Genomic DNA, 20,357 nt, shown 5'->3' with positions numbered 1-20,357 from the left:
CAACAAATAACTATTTTGGTAAAAATAAACAAATACCAACATGGGTATATCTATCTTTTGATAAATATTATTAAAAATATGGCTGGACCAGTAATTTTGGCTTGATACATGACTGTTTTGGTACTTTCAACATGAACTACCAGTTAGAGTGTTAGACAATTATCCAAGTCAAGAGAGGTTATGCTACAAAGAAATGGGCCCACAGCCTATAGAATTCATACCAATCAGATAATCTTAGTCACCACTAGATGTTTCTTTGATTCTTTAATGTAATTTAATATATATAGACAAGGTCATGCTCTTATTATTATACACTTTATTTCCCAATAGTCACCTTTCTTTTGATGGACAACCTTGAAACCAAATTCAAGTTCTCAATTAAAATATTTGATTTCTCCTAGTATGTATCTGTGGTGTATTTTTCAAACCAGACTGTACTGGTGATTTGACCGATTTGGACAGAATTATGTAATGTTGGTTTAGAATCGGTTTTTTCCCGAACTTATCTTTTTTGTAGGTATTAATGAAGCATTGGACGTTAGTATTCCCCATATATATAAATAATTTTTTTAGTAAAAACTTCTCAATTTACATTGAGAAAAAATCGTTTAGAGTGGAGTCTTAATTATAATTTAAAAAACGTAATCTTAACGAATGTGACATACTTGTTGCATGGCTATCAGTTTGACATAATTAAATCTACGTCCAACCAATTTCATAGTTTTTTTGTTTAATTTTCAATTTCATTCTTATATAATTAGATCAGAAATGTAAGGAGTTGATTATTCCTTGTTGAATAATATTTTTGTAAAAAACAAAAATTTATTTTGAGTCTTCATAATATTTTATAGAAATACCATTGAACAATGACTATCAAAGTCTTATTATTATTATTTTTTTAAGTAAAAGACAAATGAAAATATTTTTTAGAATTTTTATGGAAGAAATGTCTTAATGAAGCCTTGGAAGTGTATAAAACATTGAATCCAATAAAAAATTAGAGATTTGATGGACAATTAATTAGTTTTGATTAAATATAGAACACTAAGGGTGTGTTTTGATTGAGAGAGTGGAGAGAAGAGAAACTCATTAAGAGACAAGAAGAGAAGAGTAGAGAAGTTCAATTTCTCTCCACCATATTTAGATTGACTGAAGAGGACTTGGAATAACTTTGAAATTTTAAGATATCTTAAAAGAGATTGAAGGGCAGAGTGGACACTATAAAATATTTTAAAAAGGTTTCTCTCTATTTCTTTCATCTTTTCTCCACTTTTGGAGATAAAGAAAATTCACTTTATTTTCTCTCCTCTTCTTTCCAATTATTTTCTCTTCTCTCCCCACTTAACAATCCAAACCGGAGAAATAGAGAGAAACTCATTTATTTTATCCAAATACAACCTAATAGATATCCCTAGATGATGGCTCTTGACTATTGAGGTTTGATCACATGCCACATGGCTTGTAATTTTAGTGAACACTCACTACATGAAAAAAAGGGTAAATTCATCTTGAATTTGATGAATTTACCCTTATTTCACATAGTGGCCCCTACTTCATACTCAAGAAAGACATGAAAGATTGGTCCGATAGCCTAAAAAAAATACAAATTTAAAGGTGGAAAAAGATTTGCACTCCAATGTATTATGTTGCAAAGTTTCTCTCTCAAAGTTTTGTATCATTATCTGAATTCCAAGGGTTTTTAAGGTCTGAAAAAGATTTGGTTTTGATAATTTTTTAATAGGTTGCTTGGCTCGGTTATATAATTCATCTTGAATTTGATGAATTTACCCTTATTTCACATAGTGGCCCCTACTTCATACTCAAGAAAGAGATCAAAGATTGGTCCGATAGCCTAAAAAAAATACAAATTTAAAGGTGGAAAAAGATTTGCACTCCAATGTATTATGTTGCAAAGTTTCTCTCTCAAAGTTTTGTATCATTATCTGAAACAATTCCAAGGGTTTTTAAGGTCTGAAAAAGATTTGGTTTTGATAATTTTTTAATAGGTTGCTTGGCTCGGTTATATAATTCATCTTGAATTTGATGAATTTACCCTTATTTCACATAGTGGCCCCTACTTCATACTCAAGAAAGACATGAAAGATTGGTCCGATAGCCTAAAAAAAATACAAATTTAAAGGTGGAAAAAGATTTGCACTCCAATGTATTATGTTGCAAAGTTTCTCTCTCAAAGTTTTGTATCATTATCTGAAACAATTCCAAGGGTTTTTAAGGTCTGAAAAAGATTTGGTTTTGATAATTTTTTAATAGGTTGCTTGGCTCGGTTATATAATTCAAACATACAGGAGTCCCCCAATAAATAAATAAATAAAAACTAAAATAAATAAATAAATTGTACAAATATAATTTGCAAAAGAGCAATGAAGCACTCAAAGACCATAAATTTTGTTGCATTAATGGCAAAGTTAGAAAGAGTTGACATATGGGCATGATAAAGCATTTTAATGATAAAACTAAAGAAATAATCATAGAATTTTGGATAATATTTGTTTATGAAAAGCTCATAATCCTTAATTAACCTTTCCATGATCCCATCAGCTTCGTGGGTCACATCCTAAGCACAAAAACAATATTAACTAGAAATTTCTAATTGGTTGATATGATCATGACCAACAACAACATCATCATCACCATCATTATTAATGTATCAATGGATCTAAAAAAGTGTACATGTAGTATGTAAAGGGGATTTGGAGTTGGGTAGCAATAAAAATATTTTCAATTAATGTCCAAATTGGTTTGAACCGATTTGATTAGCCTCGGTAGGATTTCATTGGCCTGATCACTCTTGATCAGATCAAACAAATCCACATTTTTGGGTGGTATTGATATATTTCTTCAAATTTTATAAATATTTCGTTGATCTCAGGTGATCATGAATTTTTTTTTTTTTTCGTGAATTATACTATCAGTTATGCATTGAAGTAGGATTCTTAACTAATCTTTTATAGAGATCATATTTTGTGAGGATCTTGTCTTTCTTGGTGTCTGGACATTTTCAATTGCAGACCAACTATGAATTTGCTTACCTCAAGTTATGGATTGAGCATTATCTCTTTGCATCTTGGGGTTTGTAGGAATTTACAATTCCTCTTCGGTCTACAATGCATTTGATATGAATCTCAAGGTGAAAATTGTACATTTAGGATGGTTTCATATATATTTTTTATCCATATAATCAAACCTTCAATGAGACTTTTCAAGTTCGAACAAAATTCCTTATTTTTTATAAAAGAAACCCATTCTCTTCAAACTCCTAAACTTGTATGCAATTTCTTTAACTTAATTATATATCCTCGTTATCAATCCATTGTCTTCATCATCTCGCTAAAACATCCATAATCTCTTCCTAGAAAATCCCAGCTTGCTACAGAGTTTTAAAGGAGATAGAATCTTGAGGTTCAAGTTGAGGAAAGAAATTTTTATTGCCCCAAGTGATAAAAGAGACAAATCAAGAATTTTGACAAATAGTTGATTATGAAGGCATTTAAGTCAAATTTATTTAGTCTCTAAGAGAAGACCATGGTCAAATAATGCCTGCTTGAAAATGTGGGGTCTCTCAAATATTTACCAAGCCTTGAGGGGGACATTTAAGATCCCCCTCATTTTAGAGGTATCCTTGTTTTGGGGCTAGGCCATTTGCACCCATCGTTTTGTGTTCTTTGCAGCCACTTACCTCCTTACATCTCACTCCAAAATATGTTTAGAGTGGGTGCATTAAAGGGAGTTGGTGGGTGCAAATAAAATCACATTTTTAAACTGATTACATGCCCCCCTTGCTCTCAGTCTTGTCCCCGGACCAAAGAAAATGACTTAAATGCCTTTATATAAAATTTCTAGCAACAACACCTCCTCCCCCCCTAAATAAATAAATAAAAGAAGAGAATTTCTTAATTTTTCTCCCACAAAATGATCATCATCAAGCTCTTCAACTTTTATAGTGATTTATTCTTAACATATTCAATCTCATATTAATCTCTTGTAGAAAACTCTTAATTTTTCTATAATAATAATAAATTAAAAAAATCCATCATTATCTACTTTCCACAAAATTTCTATCTCATTATTTATGTTTGTAGGTTGAAATAAATAAAATAATACTTAGAATTTTAACGTTGATGATGATTATATTGGGAAAAAAAATCAAAGATCTCTTTTTAACACAAAGTTGAAGATAAAGGGTATTTAGGTCATTTTTATTAATGTATAAGAGACGACTCAAGTCAAGGGGTGTATATCTTCTAACTTTCAAAAGGAAGTCTTCTAGAAAAGGAAAGGAATATTAGGGGAAAAAGGATAAAAAAAAAACTTTCACCTGCTATCATAGAAAATGATGTGAGTGTGAGTGCACTAATAATCATCAAATTGAGAAAAACAATCACCAAAATGAAAAAACAGTTTTTGTTCATTTAAGGCTTTGTCTTTGATGCTTTTTCACGTAATTTTCTCTCATCTTTATCTTTTATATATATTATAAAAGTATGTTTTGGGAAACAAATTACATAAAAGAAGAACAAAAATCATGAGAGGAGACAGACCCAATCATCACGTACCCTCTGCCATGACACCAAGAAATTGACTTTCCCAAGAAAAGATTGAGTGAAGGAAAGATTAACCCAATTTCTTAAAACAATTTAAAAAATGTGTGAGGAGAAGCAGCTTTTGGAAGAAGATTGGACACGTTGAATTGGGTTCTCTTCCTCTCTTTTTTTAATTGCACATAATAATTTAGAGTTAGGATCGATTGATACATAAAAACATATATGTCATGGATATGTGACATATTCTCGAGATACATACTTTATACTAAGGATTTCTTTTTTTCTTTTTTTATTTTATTATTATGAATAACTAGATCTTAAATCAATAAAATTCTCATTTGAGGTTGGACTCTATTTCGTGAAATTAACTAACATTTGGGTTGTAGATTATAAATTGCACACATCGAAGAATAAGGATGTTGGGATTGATGAGTGAAAATGTGCATAAGGAAAAAAAAAAAAGGATAACACTATGTGAAAACTGCAAAATTCTATGGTAAAATTCGACGGACCAAGACCCATGAATTTCAGAAATCAAAATCAATAGTCTAGGGCCGTTTTAACTTGTGATGTTCCATAAATTCGACGGCTTAGAACTATCGATTTATCCCAGCCTCCATTAACTTGATAATTTCGATCCATCGACAGAAATTTTTTTACAAATTTTACAAAATTTGAAAAAGGACAGCCAAATATGAACTCTTTTTTTTTCGCGTTGTGTGGTACAAATATATGATAAATTGAGGTAAAAAAATTGAGATTGATTAATCATATGCAACACCACCAACCAAAATAACTAATATACAACTTAAAGATTCTAAAAGAAGAAGAGCTAAAATACCAAGAATTGAATTACTGAGTACAAATATGAACATGGTACAATTAAAGAAGGAATGACTTTAGACATAATTAGATGGGCGAAGAATAAGATCATTTAGACAACTCTAACATTTTGGGAAAGGAGTTTGTCCGAGATAATGGTTCTATATGTGTGTGTGAATCAAATGGCTTTGCTTCTTTGAGCCATGGATTATGCTTAACATATGCACAAGTGTCAATTTCTACATGCCATTTTTAGCAAGTTAGAGTGATATTGTACTACTGGAAATTTCAATATACTTTTGAAAAAAAAAATTCATTAGATTTGACATTTCGAATTTTTATAAAATTTTCAGATTTACAAAATTTGCAATCTATCAATACACCTCTGATCAAGTTGGATTGCTCATTGATGATGGTCAATTTTGAATAAAACTATTGAAATTGAGATGTATTTGGTGATAGCATAAGCTATTTATTCCTTAGATGAGATAAAACGGGCGATGAGGTCTTTGCGAGTAACCTTTCGCTTAGACAAAATGGTAGTCAATCTCTAAATGTTTTATACGTGCATGAAACACAATATTAGTTGATACATAGAAGGTCCCTAAACTTTTACACACCATAGTTAATGGTGATGGAATCATTGAAGAATTATATCAAATTGCACTACATTGATTGACTCCATGAGATCTTTAAGGTGACCAAGTGTCACAGTCACACGGTAAAACGTAGTAACTTCGGGTTAAAAACATATTCAGCCCGTGACACAAAGCAAGGTTAGGAAATTCAGGTTTTGTGCTAGACCTAAAGACACTTGTATTTTTGGAGCTCCAAGAGATTATGTGTGTCCCAAAGATGGCACAATAACCAATAGTGGAATTTTTTTCCCTGAAACACGTGGTCTCGACCCAATCAACATTAGAAAAAGTAATAAGTAAGTCAGATGAGAGTAAACTTCACATATCTTGAAGTTTTATCATGTGGGCCATGACACTATTAGAGAAAGTAATAGTGACACCTATCACCATTTTCTTTCAAATTTTATTGTCTTAAAGATCTCTATTTATAAAATCAGGAATTACTAAAATGTGTTTATCTTTTTATAATAGAAATCCCAAAGAAAATAAAAAAATTTTAAAAAAATATTACACAATTGCCCTTTAACACTCCTGGAGGGGCACTGCGTAGCATAGCATAATCCAAGACATTTCATACACGACACATTTAACAAATTTTCAGAACTTGTAATGAAATTAATTGAATTTTAAATTCAATGGTAATACTTGTAATGAAATGTGTTGAATTTTAAACTCAATACCAATCAAGTTGAAAGCAACTGTTGAAGAAAGAAATCTTGAAAGCTACCAAATTACTAATGTGACCAATGGTCCTCTCATGAGTACACCCTAAGTTAAAACTCCAGCACATTTTCTCAAACATATGCTCTCTCTCTCTCCTTAATCTTACACTATAATCTATGTATAACTAAATTTAGAGGAAGTCCTACACATTTGGATTAGAGGGATATATTAAGGAATCAGTACCCGGTTATAAGTGCCGAGATGCATTGTTGAGGGTTGGTGGTTTGAGATGGGCCATCAGTGCTGCAGCAAACAGAAAGTCAAGAGAGGGTTGTGGTCTCCTGAAGAAGACGAGAAGTTGATCGGATGCATCACCACACATGGACATGGTTGTTGGAGTTCTGTTCCAAAACTTGCAGGTTTGGGTTTTTTCTTCTCCTCTTCTTGCCTTCTTGTTCTTATCTAAATGTGTTAGTTTTGTTAGAACAGGACTTCAAAGGTGTGGAAAGAGTTGCAGACTTAGATGGATTAACTACTTAAGACCAGATCTTAAGAAGGGATCTATTTCTCCTCAAGAAGAAAGCATCATCATTGATGTTCATAGAATTCTGGGCAATAGGTGTGATGGATATTACAGCTTTATTTTTTTCTCACAAATGTTTTATTTTTTAATTTTAAATATCCAACATAGATTTATTATTTATTTTTCACAGGTGGGCTCAAATAGCTAAGCATCTACCAGGTAGAACAGATAATGAGGTGAAGAACTTTTGGAATTCATGCATTAAGAAAAAGCTTCTTGCACAAGGGTTGGATCCAAAAACTCACAATTTGATCCCTTCTCATCAGATTTCCAATAGAAACAATGCATGCAATCTCAATCAAATCTATCAACAACACAACTCAGTTTTCTCTATAAGAGATGCATCCACCATGAACATGAACCCAAGTTCTATTACATTGCCTCCTACTACTAGTACTGCAGCTACCATTGGTCCTCCTCCTTTGCATGAAGCTATGACCATCCCCACCTTTGACTACCAAAACCCTAATCTTGTTTGGACTGTTAAAGATCAAAACTTGATTGATTTCAGTAGTCATTCTTCGATAGCGAGTAGTAATCAAATCTCATGTTCTTCAATGAATCCATCTGGGTTTGGGTTTTTAGATGAGAATTGCTTGTGGAGTGGTAGTGTTGAATTGTTTGAGCAAGAAAGGCAACCACCACCACAACAACAGGAGGAGGGGAAGGTGTGTGAAGTGGAGTTGGATGAGACCAATGAAGTGAAGGATGGCCAAGACATGGACACTTCATTCAATAGTTCTACTTTTGATCTTGAGTTTATGGAGTCTACTTTGATTCCTTGTGGATTGTATGACAGTATGAGCTCCATGGATCAACAACTTGAATGGGATTATTAGATTTTTATTTTTTTTTCCTTATCTACGATTTAATTGGCTCCCATGAGTGATATTCTTGTAAAATATGGCTCATCATGGTAGGAAATCTGTTGTTTCTTCAATCAACATCTCTCTCTCTCTCTCTCCAGCACACACCAAACATCAGCCTGCTGGCGACTAGTAGCCATTGCGTTGGAGCATTTCCTCCCCATGGACATATTCATCATGATAAAACGTTCAAATTGAGTGGTTACAAAATCGTCAATCAAAATTGATTTTGGGTATCTATACATGATGCATTTTTATTCACAGAAAAGTCAATTTAAGATTTCACAAGATCTCGAAGTTTTGTAAGTTGGGGACATCCTCAATACATGTGAGTTCGTGTAACTGGTGGAATCTCTGATTGACTGTTTTGTGACAATTTATTGGGTGATTTAGCAATGCCCTCGATGTTTTAGTGAATATTTGAGATACCCCTATGTTTTGAAATCAATGACATGCCTCCCTTGGCCTCAGTCTTCCTAATGGAATTATGAAAAAGACCTAAATGCCCTCATATTTAATTTGAAGTAGAATTTTCTTCCTAAAACCAATCATGCATCTTCAAGTTGTTCAATCTTTATTACATATATTCATAATCTTCTCAATCTTGTCTTCAATTTATCGTTTTCAATCTAATATTAACTCTCTCCACCAAAAAAATTCAATAGGTTTTCTGTCGAAAATCTCTACTTTTCCTTCCCAAAAACCCTATTTTATTTTGTTCCCAAAACCAGCCATCTTCAAGTTCTTAAACGCTTTAAGATGACAGTTTTCTATTCAACTTTATATCCAATCCACCATTTTCTACCTTGTCTCAAATCATCACAAAAAACCTGAGATTCTTCTACCCCACCCAAATTCCATCATTTTACACTACCAAAAACCCCATCTATCCTTTAGATTTGAAGGATGGGGTAGTTAGAATTTTAATGTTGAAAATGATGAGAGTTAAAAAAAAATTAACCAAAGAGGTTGAAGACGACTGATTTTGAGAAGAAAAATCAAGGGTTTTTTTGTTGGTCTAAGATAATGGTATATATGTGGGGTTTCTTCATTATTCTATTAAAAAGATTGAGATGAAAGGATACACGTCATCAATTTCAAACCATAGGGATATCTTTAATATTCACTCAAACATGGGGGCACATGTCTAAATCACCCCAAAAAAAAAAAATCATCTTGAATTGGCATTTTTATAGACTGAGTGATCTTATTAGATATCTCACAAAGACAACAAAACAGAAACAAATTAAAGTCGTGTTGGAGTGACCTCAAGATTGACCTCATTTCGCACTTTTTTTTTACGTGGAGGTGCTTATAGAATCATAGAATCTTTCCACTCGTATCTCAAAACCATGGGTATTTTTCACTCATATCTCAATGAAAAGCTACTATAGCTCTAATAACACACTTCCACATCAAAAAAAGTATGAAATGAGGTCAATTCAGCATTATTCAAAAAAATTATGTCGAGGTATTTATGTCATCAAGTTGTCTTCGTTCGCATGTAAGGAAAGACAGGGTTTGAATTTTCTATTAAAGAATTTCTTTGCTACGCTGATGAACCAATGGAATGTTGCCACGTGTATTAAAAAAACAAGGGCAATTGGTTGGTAGAGAGAAATTTTCTCTAACGGTTAGAAGTTTGGATTTTAAGTATTTTTAATACACATTGCAACATGCCATTGGTTCATCTGCTTAGGATGGAATAAATTCATACTCGCAATGACAAAACTCTACAAAACATGGTTTCAAAACAGGTCCGAGATTGAGACGTATCGCTCGGGTCATCTCGATATCAGGCATGGACGAGATAGACGAACAAGTCAATGTCTCGAACGAGATTAAAACCCCACATTCATTTTTCTCTTTGTTGAACGAGACTTCTCAAACATACCGAAAAACTCGTCTGAGACGACTCAATCTAGTTCATAGACGAGATGAGATGTCAAAACGAGTTTTAAAACCATGTGTACAAGTTACATAAGAAGGAAAACGGTTTACGAGTTCGGATCCAATACTCCAGACTACCCAACTACTAGTCTCTTATTCTATCAGTTCTATGAATCATGTACACAGGGTCAGAGACATGATTTTTTCTTCGTGGGGGCAAAATTCTGACATTGTTGATATAAATTTTGTTTCTAATTACTATTAACTCTTTCAAAATTTAAAAACATTTTGTAAGGGGGTAAATTCCTTGATGATCTTAAAATTTTTTAATTTATATGGAAGTCCTTCAAAGCTTACAAAATTATGAGGGGGGGGGAGGCAAAGTCCTTTAGAGATATTAAAAAAATTATGAGTAACTCCTTCAAAGTTTAAAAAATTATGTAGGGGCAAAAGTTTTTAATGGAAAAAAATAATTTTAAGTAGCTCCTTCAAATTTTAGAAATTCTTGTGGGGGCAATTGCTCCTACTATAAATCTGCCCCTACATATAGACCCTTTTGAGGAAACAATTTTTGGGCCCACCATTCGTTAGACGCACAATCTAAACACCATTGTGATTGGTGATATATTTTCATTTGATTCCAACTTAATTTTCTTTTGTGGTTTCAACTCTGGAAAGAAAAAAAAAAAAGATGTTCAAAAAAGTCTCATCCTTGGTGCGTGCGTAGGTGACAGTAAATGAGACCTGGAGTTGAGTAGTTACTCAACTACCTGAAGTACGCAGTATCCACACCTTTCTTAAGTACTTGGCCTTAGTCTCAAGCAACGCTTGGGGCCTCCATCAAACAAACAGCTGAGACGCTTTGGAGAATGTTCGTGGGCATTCCCATATATTGATTTCCAAAAGATACCAATCTCTAGGAAATTAGAGTTTTCCTCTCAATCTCAAGATTTGGTGGAGAGCTTCAAATGAGGCTTGAGGTTAGACAGGTCAAAGTGAAGATATTTTCCTCATGCACAATGTTTTAAAAATGGGAAAATTACTTTAAAGACCCTCACGAAAGAATTTCTTTCTAAATAATCCCTAAGTTTTCAACTGTAGCTTGGCAAGGCATTTAATAAAAATTTTCTTTCTAAATAGTCCTTGGACCTCATCTCCCACATTTCTCACCGTTGAATGTCCTAAACATTTGAACTCATTGTTTTCATCTAAAAATTAGATTTTTGACATCTCAATCGAGTTTCAAAGACTTCATTTCATCGAAAAAAAGATTTAAGAAAGAAGAAGAAACTATTTTCAAGCATTTTTTTCAAACATTTTGAAGTTGTACGTAAAACATTAGGGTTTTTTTTTTTATATTACTTTTTTTAGTTTTTGGATGAAAATCGATCAAGAATGGTAATTTTGGATTGAAATCATCTAAACAAGTTAGTATCTCAAGTTTTTAGTTGATCTTTTCACATATTTTAGTTGAAAAAACTCAAAAATTGAACATGGGTGAGTTTTACCAGTGTCGAGTTCACCACTTTTTATATAGGGTATTTCAATAAGACTCCCCTTGCAAAATGGTCTCAATTAGTGTTATTCCGCCCCCCTTAAAATGTAAGATGAGGTCTACCTCCTGGACTTTCATTGACCCAGTCAAACCGTTACCAACATTTGTTTTGTTGACGGTCTATGGTCTGAATACCCAAACTACCATTGTAGCATTTAAATTACCAAAATGCCATTGTTTTTGTCTAAAAAATAAAAAATCAAATTAAATCTCAAATGTTAGATTATAATATTTCACACCATTGGATTAAACGAAAACCCAACTTCATCTTTTATTCCTTTATCGTTAGAATGTTCTCAAGAGTATTAGGGTTCTATTCCTTAAACCCATTACTTTGCAACCCTACCATTAACATCTTTCAATCATATTTTGATTTTGGGATAGATTTTGGTTAATCAAGTTAAAGATTTCATTTTTCATGGAATGAGTGAAGGTTTCAACTCTCATGTGAGCTCTTTTAACCATTTTATCCTCGAGGCATAAGTTTCCATGAAAAAAATCAATAATTTCTTCTTTTTTTTTGTTCTTTATTATGTGGGGTTGTAGAACTAACATATATATATATATATATATATATATATACAGGATGGGGGATTTCTAATTTTATTTTCTTCGTTGTTTCATATTTTCTCTTGATTTTTTTTCATTTTTCTCTAGTTTTTCATTTTATTTTAGTGTTTTCCAAGTAGAGATTCTAAGCCTTGGATCAAAGAATGCCTTTGGGATGAATGAAAACGATGGGATTGAGATGAACACATTGATATTAGGTTGAAAATATGAAATTGAGTTGAAAATGATGAAAAAATGTTAGAAACGATGAGATTAAGATTCAAAATAACAAAGTTTAGGATTAAATTATTGAGAAATTGATTGAAAACCATTAGGGTTCTCAAAGTTATTGTCTTTAGAACGATTAGATCAAACACAGATGTGTTGCTTTGATCGAAGGACATTTTCGTAATTCCAACACATAAGGGTATTTTTGACATTTTACTATCTCTGTTGACTGATTATTCTTTTTGTTAATAGTTTGACCAAGTCAACGAAAGTTACTCAAAGGACCCTAATTTCGCCAATTTTGCAGGGGAGAACACTAATATCGTCCATTGGGGGGGGGGGGTTAATACAAATTTACCCATTTTATTTAAAAAGTGGTGAACTTGACAGTAGATAATAGTGAGTTTGACAATAAAAATTGTGAACTCGAGACTAAATAATAAAGCATCGAGTTCAACAGTAAAAGTTGTGAACTCAACTGTACGAGGGACCATTGAAATTTTTTATTAAATATCCTATCAAGCTACCACGCAAAACTTATGGACTATTTAGAAAGAAACCCTTCTATGAGGGTCCTTTAAGTAATTTTTCCTTTAAAAATTGAACCAACGATAGTATCGAATTTTTTTATCAAATTGGTTGAATCTTGTTTCAATTATGTTGGGTATATATATATGGGAAATGTTCAACACCCTAAGCTTTACCCTACACTTTAACAAACATGTTTTGTCCTACATGGGTTAGAAGTTTTGGAATTGGCTGATTTTTGGTGAGGATGATCTCTACAGTGAAGAGATCATCCTCACAAAAAATCAGCTCATTTTGAAACTTCTAACCCTAGTTTACAAGTTGAAGAATCATGGACCGTCCAATTTTTGTAAATCACTTTTGATGGGGTTAGAAGTTTTGGAATAGGCTGATTTTTGGTGAGGATGATCGCCTCATCATAGAGATCATCCTCACAAAAAATCAGCTCATTCCAAAGCTTCTAACCCATATTTTGAAAAATGTTTGGCACCAAAGTTGGCAAACTTTACAGCTGCTGAACTGTCCATATATATATGAGTCCCGTTCAGCAACAAACATTTTGGCAAAACATTTTTCAAAACATGGGTTAGAGGTTTTAGAATGGGCTGATTTTTGGTGTGGATGATCTTTACGGTGAGGAGATCATCCTCACCAAAAATCAGCCAATTCCAAAACTTCTAGCCCCAGTTTACAAGTTGAAAAATCGTGGACCGTCCATTTTTTGTAAACCATTTTTGATGGGATTAGAAGTTTTGGAATGGGTTGATTTTTGGTGATGATGATCTCCTCACCGTAGAGATCAGCCTCACCAAAAAACAGCCCATTCCAAAACCTCTAACCCATGTTTTGAAAAATGTTTTGCCAAAATGTTTGTTGCTGAACATTTCCCTATATATATATATATGGGGGCGGTTCAAGGGACGTTTTGGAAAACGTCTTAGAAAACCATGAATTTCAATCGTTGGATGTGAGAAAACAAACGGTGCATATGAGAAAACACGTCAGTTTCCATTAAAGAAACCGAGTTTCTTTTATTTAAAAAAACTCCCTCGTTTTTTTTTTCTTTTTTTTCGTTTTTTTTTTAAACAACTTAATATCTGTTTTCTCTCTCGACAGACGAAAGTTTTTCTCTCAATAGACGAACTCAACCTTCGTCTCTCTCTCTCTCTCTCCATCGGCTGCTCCTCCACTTCGTCTTCTCCAAGCTATTACACGTACAGGTATAATTGTTCTCTCTCTCTCTCTCTCTCTCTCTCTCTCTCTCTCTCTCTCTCTCACTTTGTCTTCTCCAAAACGTCCCTTGAACCGCTCTCTGTCTCTGTCTCCGTCTCTTTATTTTAAAGCTCGGCGGATATCAAAATGACTCGGATATCAGACGAGTCAATCTGTTAAATATCTCAATTTAATATCAAAGATCGAGATGACTCAACTCGCTCGAGTTGTATCAGACAAGCTTTAAAAACCATTACTATAATAACAGTAATTTCGTATTTACTAGGGGCGTGGGTTTGATGCGAAGTGTTCTGTTTAAGGTTTCAGACAACAACTACTCTAGAGAAATGGTGTGTAGTCTCTCTCTCTCTCTCACTCACGAAGAAACAACGACACTAGTTGTTTTAAAAACCTTCGTCTGTCAAGAGAGAAAACAGAGAGTTGTTTAAAATAAATAAAAAATAAAAAAAACTTGGAGAAGACGAAGATAGAGACAGAGAGCGAGAGCGAGAGAGAGAGAGAGAGAACAACTATACCTGTAATAGCTTGGAGAAGACGAAGTGGAGGAGTAGCCGATGAATAGAGAAGAGAGATGATTCAAGTCTCAAAGGGTTTGTCGAGATGAAGATGAACAGAACAGAGTTGTTAGATTTAGTTAAAAAAATAGAAAAACTGAGGTAATTAAAAAAATAGAAAAGAGGAGGGAGTTCTTTGTAAATAAAAGAAACTATGTTTCTTTAATTGGAAATGACGTTTTGCACAATCTGCACCGTCCGTTTTCTCAGATCTAACGTCTCTCAAACGTCTATTTTTCAGCTGGTTTTCAGCACGTCCCTCGAACCGTCCCCTATATATATATATAGGGTCCCTATCCGTGGCCAACAGTTTGGCAAACATTTTGGCAAACACTTTTTCAAAACATGGGTTAGAGGTCTTGGAATGGGCTGATTTTTGGTGAGGATGATCTCTACGGTGAGGAGATCATCCTCACCAAAAATCAGCTCATTCCAAAACTTCTAGCCCCATTTTACAAGTTGAAAAATCGTGAACCGTCCATTTTTTGTAAACCATTTTTGATGAGGTTAGAAGTTTTGGAATGGGCTGATTTTTGGTGATGATGATCTCCTCACCATAGAGATCATCCTCACCAAAAATCAGCCCATTCCAAGACCTCTAACCCATGTTTTGAAAAATGTGTTTGCCAAAATGTTTGCCAAACTGTTGGCCATTGAACGCTACTCATATATATATATATGGAAAATGTTTAGCAACAAACATTTTGGCAAAACATTTTTCAAAACATGGGTTAGAGGTCTTGGAATGGGCTGATTTTTGGTGAGGATGATCTCTACGGTGAGGAGATCATCATCACCAAAAATCAGCCCATTCCAAAACTTCTAATCCCATCAAAAATGGTTTACAAAAAATGGACGGTCCACGATTTTTCAACTTGTAAACTGGGGCTAGAAGTTTTGGAATGGGATGATTTTTGGTGAGGATGATCTTCTCACCATAGAGATCATCATCACCAAAAATCAGCCCATTCCAAAACCTCTAACCCCCTTTCCCATATATATATATATATATATATATATTATATATATATATATATATATATAGATATATATATATATATATAGATAGATATATATATATATATATATATATATATATATATATACACATCATTACATTTTCCTAAAATACCTTTCTTTTTTAATCATGCTAAAGTAACTTCATCTGACACTTTCCTAATGTGAAGGTGTGCATAGAACCATAGATGCTTTTCATTTGTATTTTGATAAAAAAAAAACGTATATGGCTCGTACACCTCCACGTCAAGAAAGTGTGAAATGAGGTCAATCTTTGAAGTTACTTCAGTATTATTCTTATTTTTTAGGGACAATGACCACAAAGACCTATTTTTTGAAAATATGTATCAAAAGTTCTTTGTAAAAAAATGTAGACTCTTAGTATCCAATTTATCAAATATTAGTCTAAAAAAGATTTTAGAAACAAAAATACCATAATTACCCTTTCAATGATTTTTGAAGTTTAAAGAAACATGTTTATTTGAGCTACCCCTATGTTTTATAATTTAATGACCTGTACCTTAACTATGGTCATCTCTTATAAATCAATTAAAAAAAAAACGTATTTCTCTTACCAAAACTAGTAATCTTTAAATCACATAAATGGCGATGATAGAGATGAGTACGATCATCATCAAATGGATTTGGTCATGTATATTAGATTTATTAAAATATATAAATAATTAAAACAAAATTCTAAAACTCGACTTGAATGTTCATCGAATTGATTCAACTAAAAAATTAGCATGTTGACACAAATGAGTCAAATAAAATTATATTGAATTTAGTTTTTTAATTAATAAAGTTGTTAAAGACTATTGCCCCTCAAATAGCAATGCGCAAATTGTATGTCCCAAAGGCCACCTTAACAACCTTAGGGTGGATGAGGTAGCCATGATGCAGAACAAGCAGCTCCTCTCCTTGATCCAAATCAAGGCGGCTATGAAAGCTATGCAAGGACAGAAGAAGGCAATGGAAGGCCAAGAGAGGAGGCATGGAAAGGAGGAGGAAGACCTTGAAAGCTCCCAATGAAGTGCGCAACTTGGAACATTAGAGGGCTGCATAACCCTCTTAAACAGCAGGAAGTGAAGATATTCATAAAAACAAATCACATAGATGTCATGGGTATTATAAAACTAGAGTGAGAGATGTTAATAAAGTCAGAATTTCTAAGGAGGTGTGACCTGATTGGAGAATGGAAGACAATAGCATCAATGCTCTTAAAGGGAGAATCTGGGTAGGGTGGGACAACACTGTTACTAACATGAACCTAGTGCATAAATCTGATCAGATGATTACCTTACAAGGGCTCCACAAAGAGGGGCAGCATTTCCTGCTATCTGTGGTCTATGGGCATAATGTTAGACAAGATATGACCATTTTATGGCAAGAGTTGGAATGTACAGCTGACCTTCCCTGGTTAGTCATGGGGGGCTTCAATGTTATCTCTTCTGCTTTCGAGAAGATATATAGGAAGAAAAAAGGGTCTCTAACTTTGATGTTAAGGACCTGAAGGATTGTCTACATAAGACTGGGTTGATGGACCTTAAATTTAGAGGCTGCCACCTTACCTGGTGCAACAAACAAGATAATAGAAGGATCCTTTCCAAGCTCAATAGAGTGCTAACCAACATCAACTAGATCGAGGCTTTTAAAAACTCAAAAGTTGAATTCCACCACTCTGGTATTTTTGACCACAGCCCCATGTCAATCATTATAGTTGAGGAAACTGCTAGCAGGCTGAGACCCTTTAAGTTCTTCAACTTCTGGGTGGAAGACAAAAAGTTCCTCAAGATGGTGAAAGTTAGTCGGAGTGAACCTGTGAAAGGAAACCCCATGTTCAAGGTGGTTCTTAAACTTAAAAGACTGAAATCTATCCTAAAGAATTGGAGCTCTCAACACTTTGGGGAGGACATGAAGATGACTGAGAAAACTAGGGAGCAACTAGATAAAGTCCAAAAGGTTATCCAAGAGTTACCCCTGAACAGAGAATTAGTGGATGAAGATAGGAGAATTGCCAAGCTCTTCCATGTGGTGGCTAGGAGGGATGAAGCAGCCACCAGGCAACAATCCAGACTCAACTGGCTCAAATTAGGAGATTCAATATGCCCTTTTTTCCCAAGTCTTTGCTTGCTAAAAGAGCAAGAAACAAGATCTCTTCCATCCAAAATAGTGATGGCGCCTGGCCTGAGAAAGAGGAAGAAGTAGAAGAAGGAATAATGGGGTGCTACAAGAACCTCTATGGGTCCAACTCTTACATTGAGATAAATGATCAGGAATTGCAACTCATGAGCCTTGATGAAGCCTCTGCAAGCAAACTTATCAAGCCTATCTCTGAAGATGAAATCATATCAGCCATGTTTTTCATGGATGGGGAGAAAGTCCCAGACCCTGATGGATTGACTGACAACTACCTTTTTCCAAAGGACTTGGTCTATTGTCAAGAGGGATGTGATAGAAACCATCTAGTGCTAATTCCTCAAGGGTAAGACGGATATGAAGATGAATGCAACTACCATTTTCTTGGTTCCTAAGATCGACAGGCCTACCTTGGTGGAGGATTTCAGGCCCATTGCTTGCTGCAATGTGTTGTACAAATGCATCTTGAAGATTCTATCAAACATGCTCAAGGGAACTTTGAATATGCTGGTAAGTCCTTTCCAATTAGCTTTCATTCCAAGCAGATTGATCAGAGACAACATTATGCTATCCCATGAACTAGTTAGAAACCTCCACAGGGACAAAAGGGCCCCAAGTATGTGGCTAAAGTGGACCTAAAGAAGGCCTATGACTCTTTAGCTTGGGAAGTGGTTATTTACTGCCTGAAGAAGATGAAATTCCTTGACATATTCATTGCTTGGATCCGAGGTTGTATCTCCTCTCCCATGTACTCTATAATAAGAATGAAGAAAGCCTCAAGAGTTACTTTCTTGGGAAGATAGGGATTTGCCAAGGAGATCCTATCTCCCCCTATCTATTCGTCTTGGTGATAGAGCAAATCTCTCCTAACCTAAAGGAGTTAACAAGAAAATGAGAGATGGAGCTAATGGCCAAGTGTTCCAACCCCAAGATAAGCCACTTAATTTTTGCAGACAACCTGATGATGTTCTTTAAAGGTACCCCCAAGTCAGTTGAACCCATCAAGAGTGCATTGAAATGGTTTACCAGAATCTTTGGCCTCAAGATAAACCTGAATAAGAGCAATGTGTATTGCTCAGGGATTAGGAGGAGGGATAAAGACAGGATCACCTACTATTTGTAGATCTCGGAGGGCTCCCTTCCTGTCAAATACCTTGGAGCCCCCCTCATATCCTCCAGACTGAAGCTTTCTGATTGCCAACCTCTTATCTCCAAGATAACCAACAAGATTAAATCATGGAAGGCCAGATTTCTCTCTTTAACTGGGCACATTGAATTTATCAAATATGTTATCAGTAGTATGTGTGTCTATTGGTCTAGTGTCCTGCTGCTGCCTATGAAGGTGATCAAAGTGATTGAAAGTCTGTTCCAGATTCCTATAGGCTAGCCCAAACCTAGGAAGGAAGATGCATTGCATTGTATAAGCTAGAAAATAATCACTAGAGACAAGGCTAATGGAAGGTTGGGGATCCATGATCTTGAGCTTCAAAACAGGGTTGGGATAGTTAGGCAGGCTTGGGACATAACGACTAACAAAAAAACATTTGGGTGGAGTGAGTCCAAAACAACATTATAAAGGGGGAACTTTTGGACAATGCTTATCCTTTTTAAGCCTCGTGGATGTGGAGGAAAATACTACAATTGAGGGGTAACATCCAAAGCTTGGTGAGGCACAAAATTGGGAATAGCTACAACACCTCCATCTGGCATGACCCTCGGATCTTAGAGAGTGTCCTACTCAACATCCAGTAGCTACAGGCCTCCCATGAAACTAACATGCACAATGAAGCAAAAGTTAGCTATCTCATTAGAGATAGCCAATGACACCTACTTGCGCACCTTGCTGCCAGTCTGGGGAGTCAGATTGGAGCCCTGGACCTCGACATCTCCTAGGAAGACAAATGCTTATGGTCCCCAAACCTAAAGGGTTCGTTTTCTTTGAAATCAATCTACATAGCTCTTCAAAGCATTAGTTTTCTTGTCAGTTGGCACAGTTGTAAACACCCCATTTTTGCATCTGTTTTGATTCGATAATTTGTCACTCAATTATTGTGGATTCTTGATGATGAGCGCAAAATAATGCGAAGGAGCTGAAAGCTTGTGAGATGTTATGTTCTAATTTTCCTTATATTCTCACTTTTTCCTAGTCCTCGTAATTTCATCTCTCTTTTACTTGGCACGCTTAGGATCACTACACTCTACACTCCATTTAGTAAGTATGTATACTTAGGTTCGCCACACATTTCGATAACATATAGACCTCGCAACGCTAGAAAGACAAGGTTTTAAGACTTAAATACAATCACATTGAGACGTTCGTCAAAATTTACAAAAAATTGATAAAATGATAAAAATACCCCTTGTGGGCCCCACACCTCTAAAATGTCTCGAAAGTTCTTTCATTACTCTTAAAATATGATTCTGAGTTTAATGAGACAAAAATTAATGAAAATGGAGAAATTTACGAAAAATTGCAAAAATGATTAAAATGTTCTTTGATGTCAACTTTTACTTAGAAACCTTAATTTCT

At 34.5% G+C, this 20,357-nt stretch overlaps 1 protein-coding gene across 1 annotated transcript; it reads left to right on the top strand.

Annotated features, from left to right (window-relative positions):
- The first annotated feature begins 6,921 nt into the window (after positions 1-6,921).
- LOC147410989 (uncharacterized) lies at positions 6,922-8,107 on the top strand. The gene is made up of 3 exons (XM_086430052.1): positions 6,922-7,104; positions 7,175-7,304; positions 7,399-8,107. Exons 1-3 carry the CDS (start codon positions 6,975-6,977, stop codon positions 8,105-8,107), a joined length of 969 nt encoding a protein of 322 aa, XP_086286178.1. The 5' UTR covers positions 6,922-6,974.
- The last annotated feature ends 12,250 nt before the right edge of the window (positions 8,108-20,357 follow it).

The sequence above is a fragment of the Akebia trifoliata genome, chromosome 1 (assembly GCF_017979445.1).
Source record: "Akebia trifoliata isolate Shusen 1 chromosome 1, ASM1797944v1, whole genome shotgun sequence".
NCBI classification, from domain to species: domain Eukaryota; kingdom Viridiplantae; phylum Streptophyta; class Magnoliopsida; order Ranunculales; family Lardizabalaceae; genus Akebia; species Akebia trifoliata.
This window is presented reverse-complemented; position numbering and strand designations above follow the sequence as displayed.

Coding starts and splice junctions, on each gene's coding strand:
- LOC147410989 (XM_086430052.1), top strand. CDS start 6,975: ATGGGCCATCAGTGCTGCAGCAAACAGAAAGTCAAGAGAGGGTTGTGG. Junction 7,105..7,174: donor TTCTGTTCCAAAACTTGCAG/GTTTGGGTTTTT, acceptor TTGTTAGAACAG/GACTTCAAAGGTGTGGAAAG. Junction 7,305..7,398: donor CATAGAATTCTGGGCAATAG/GTGTGATGGATA, acceptor TATTTTTCACAG/GTGGGCTCAAATAGCTAAGC.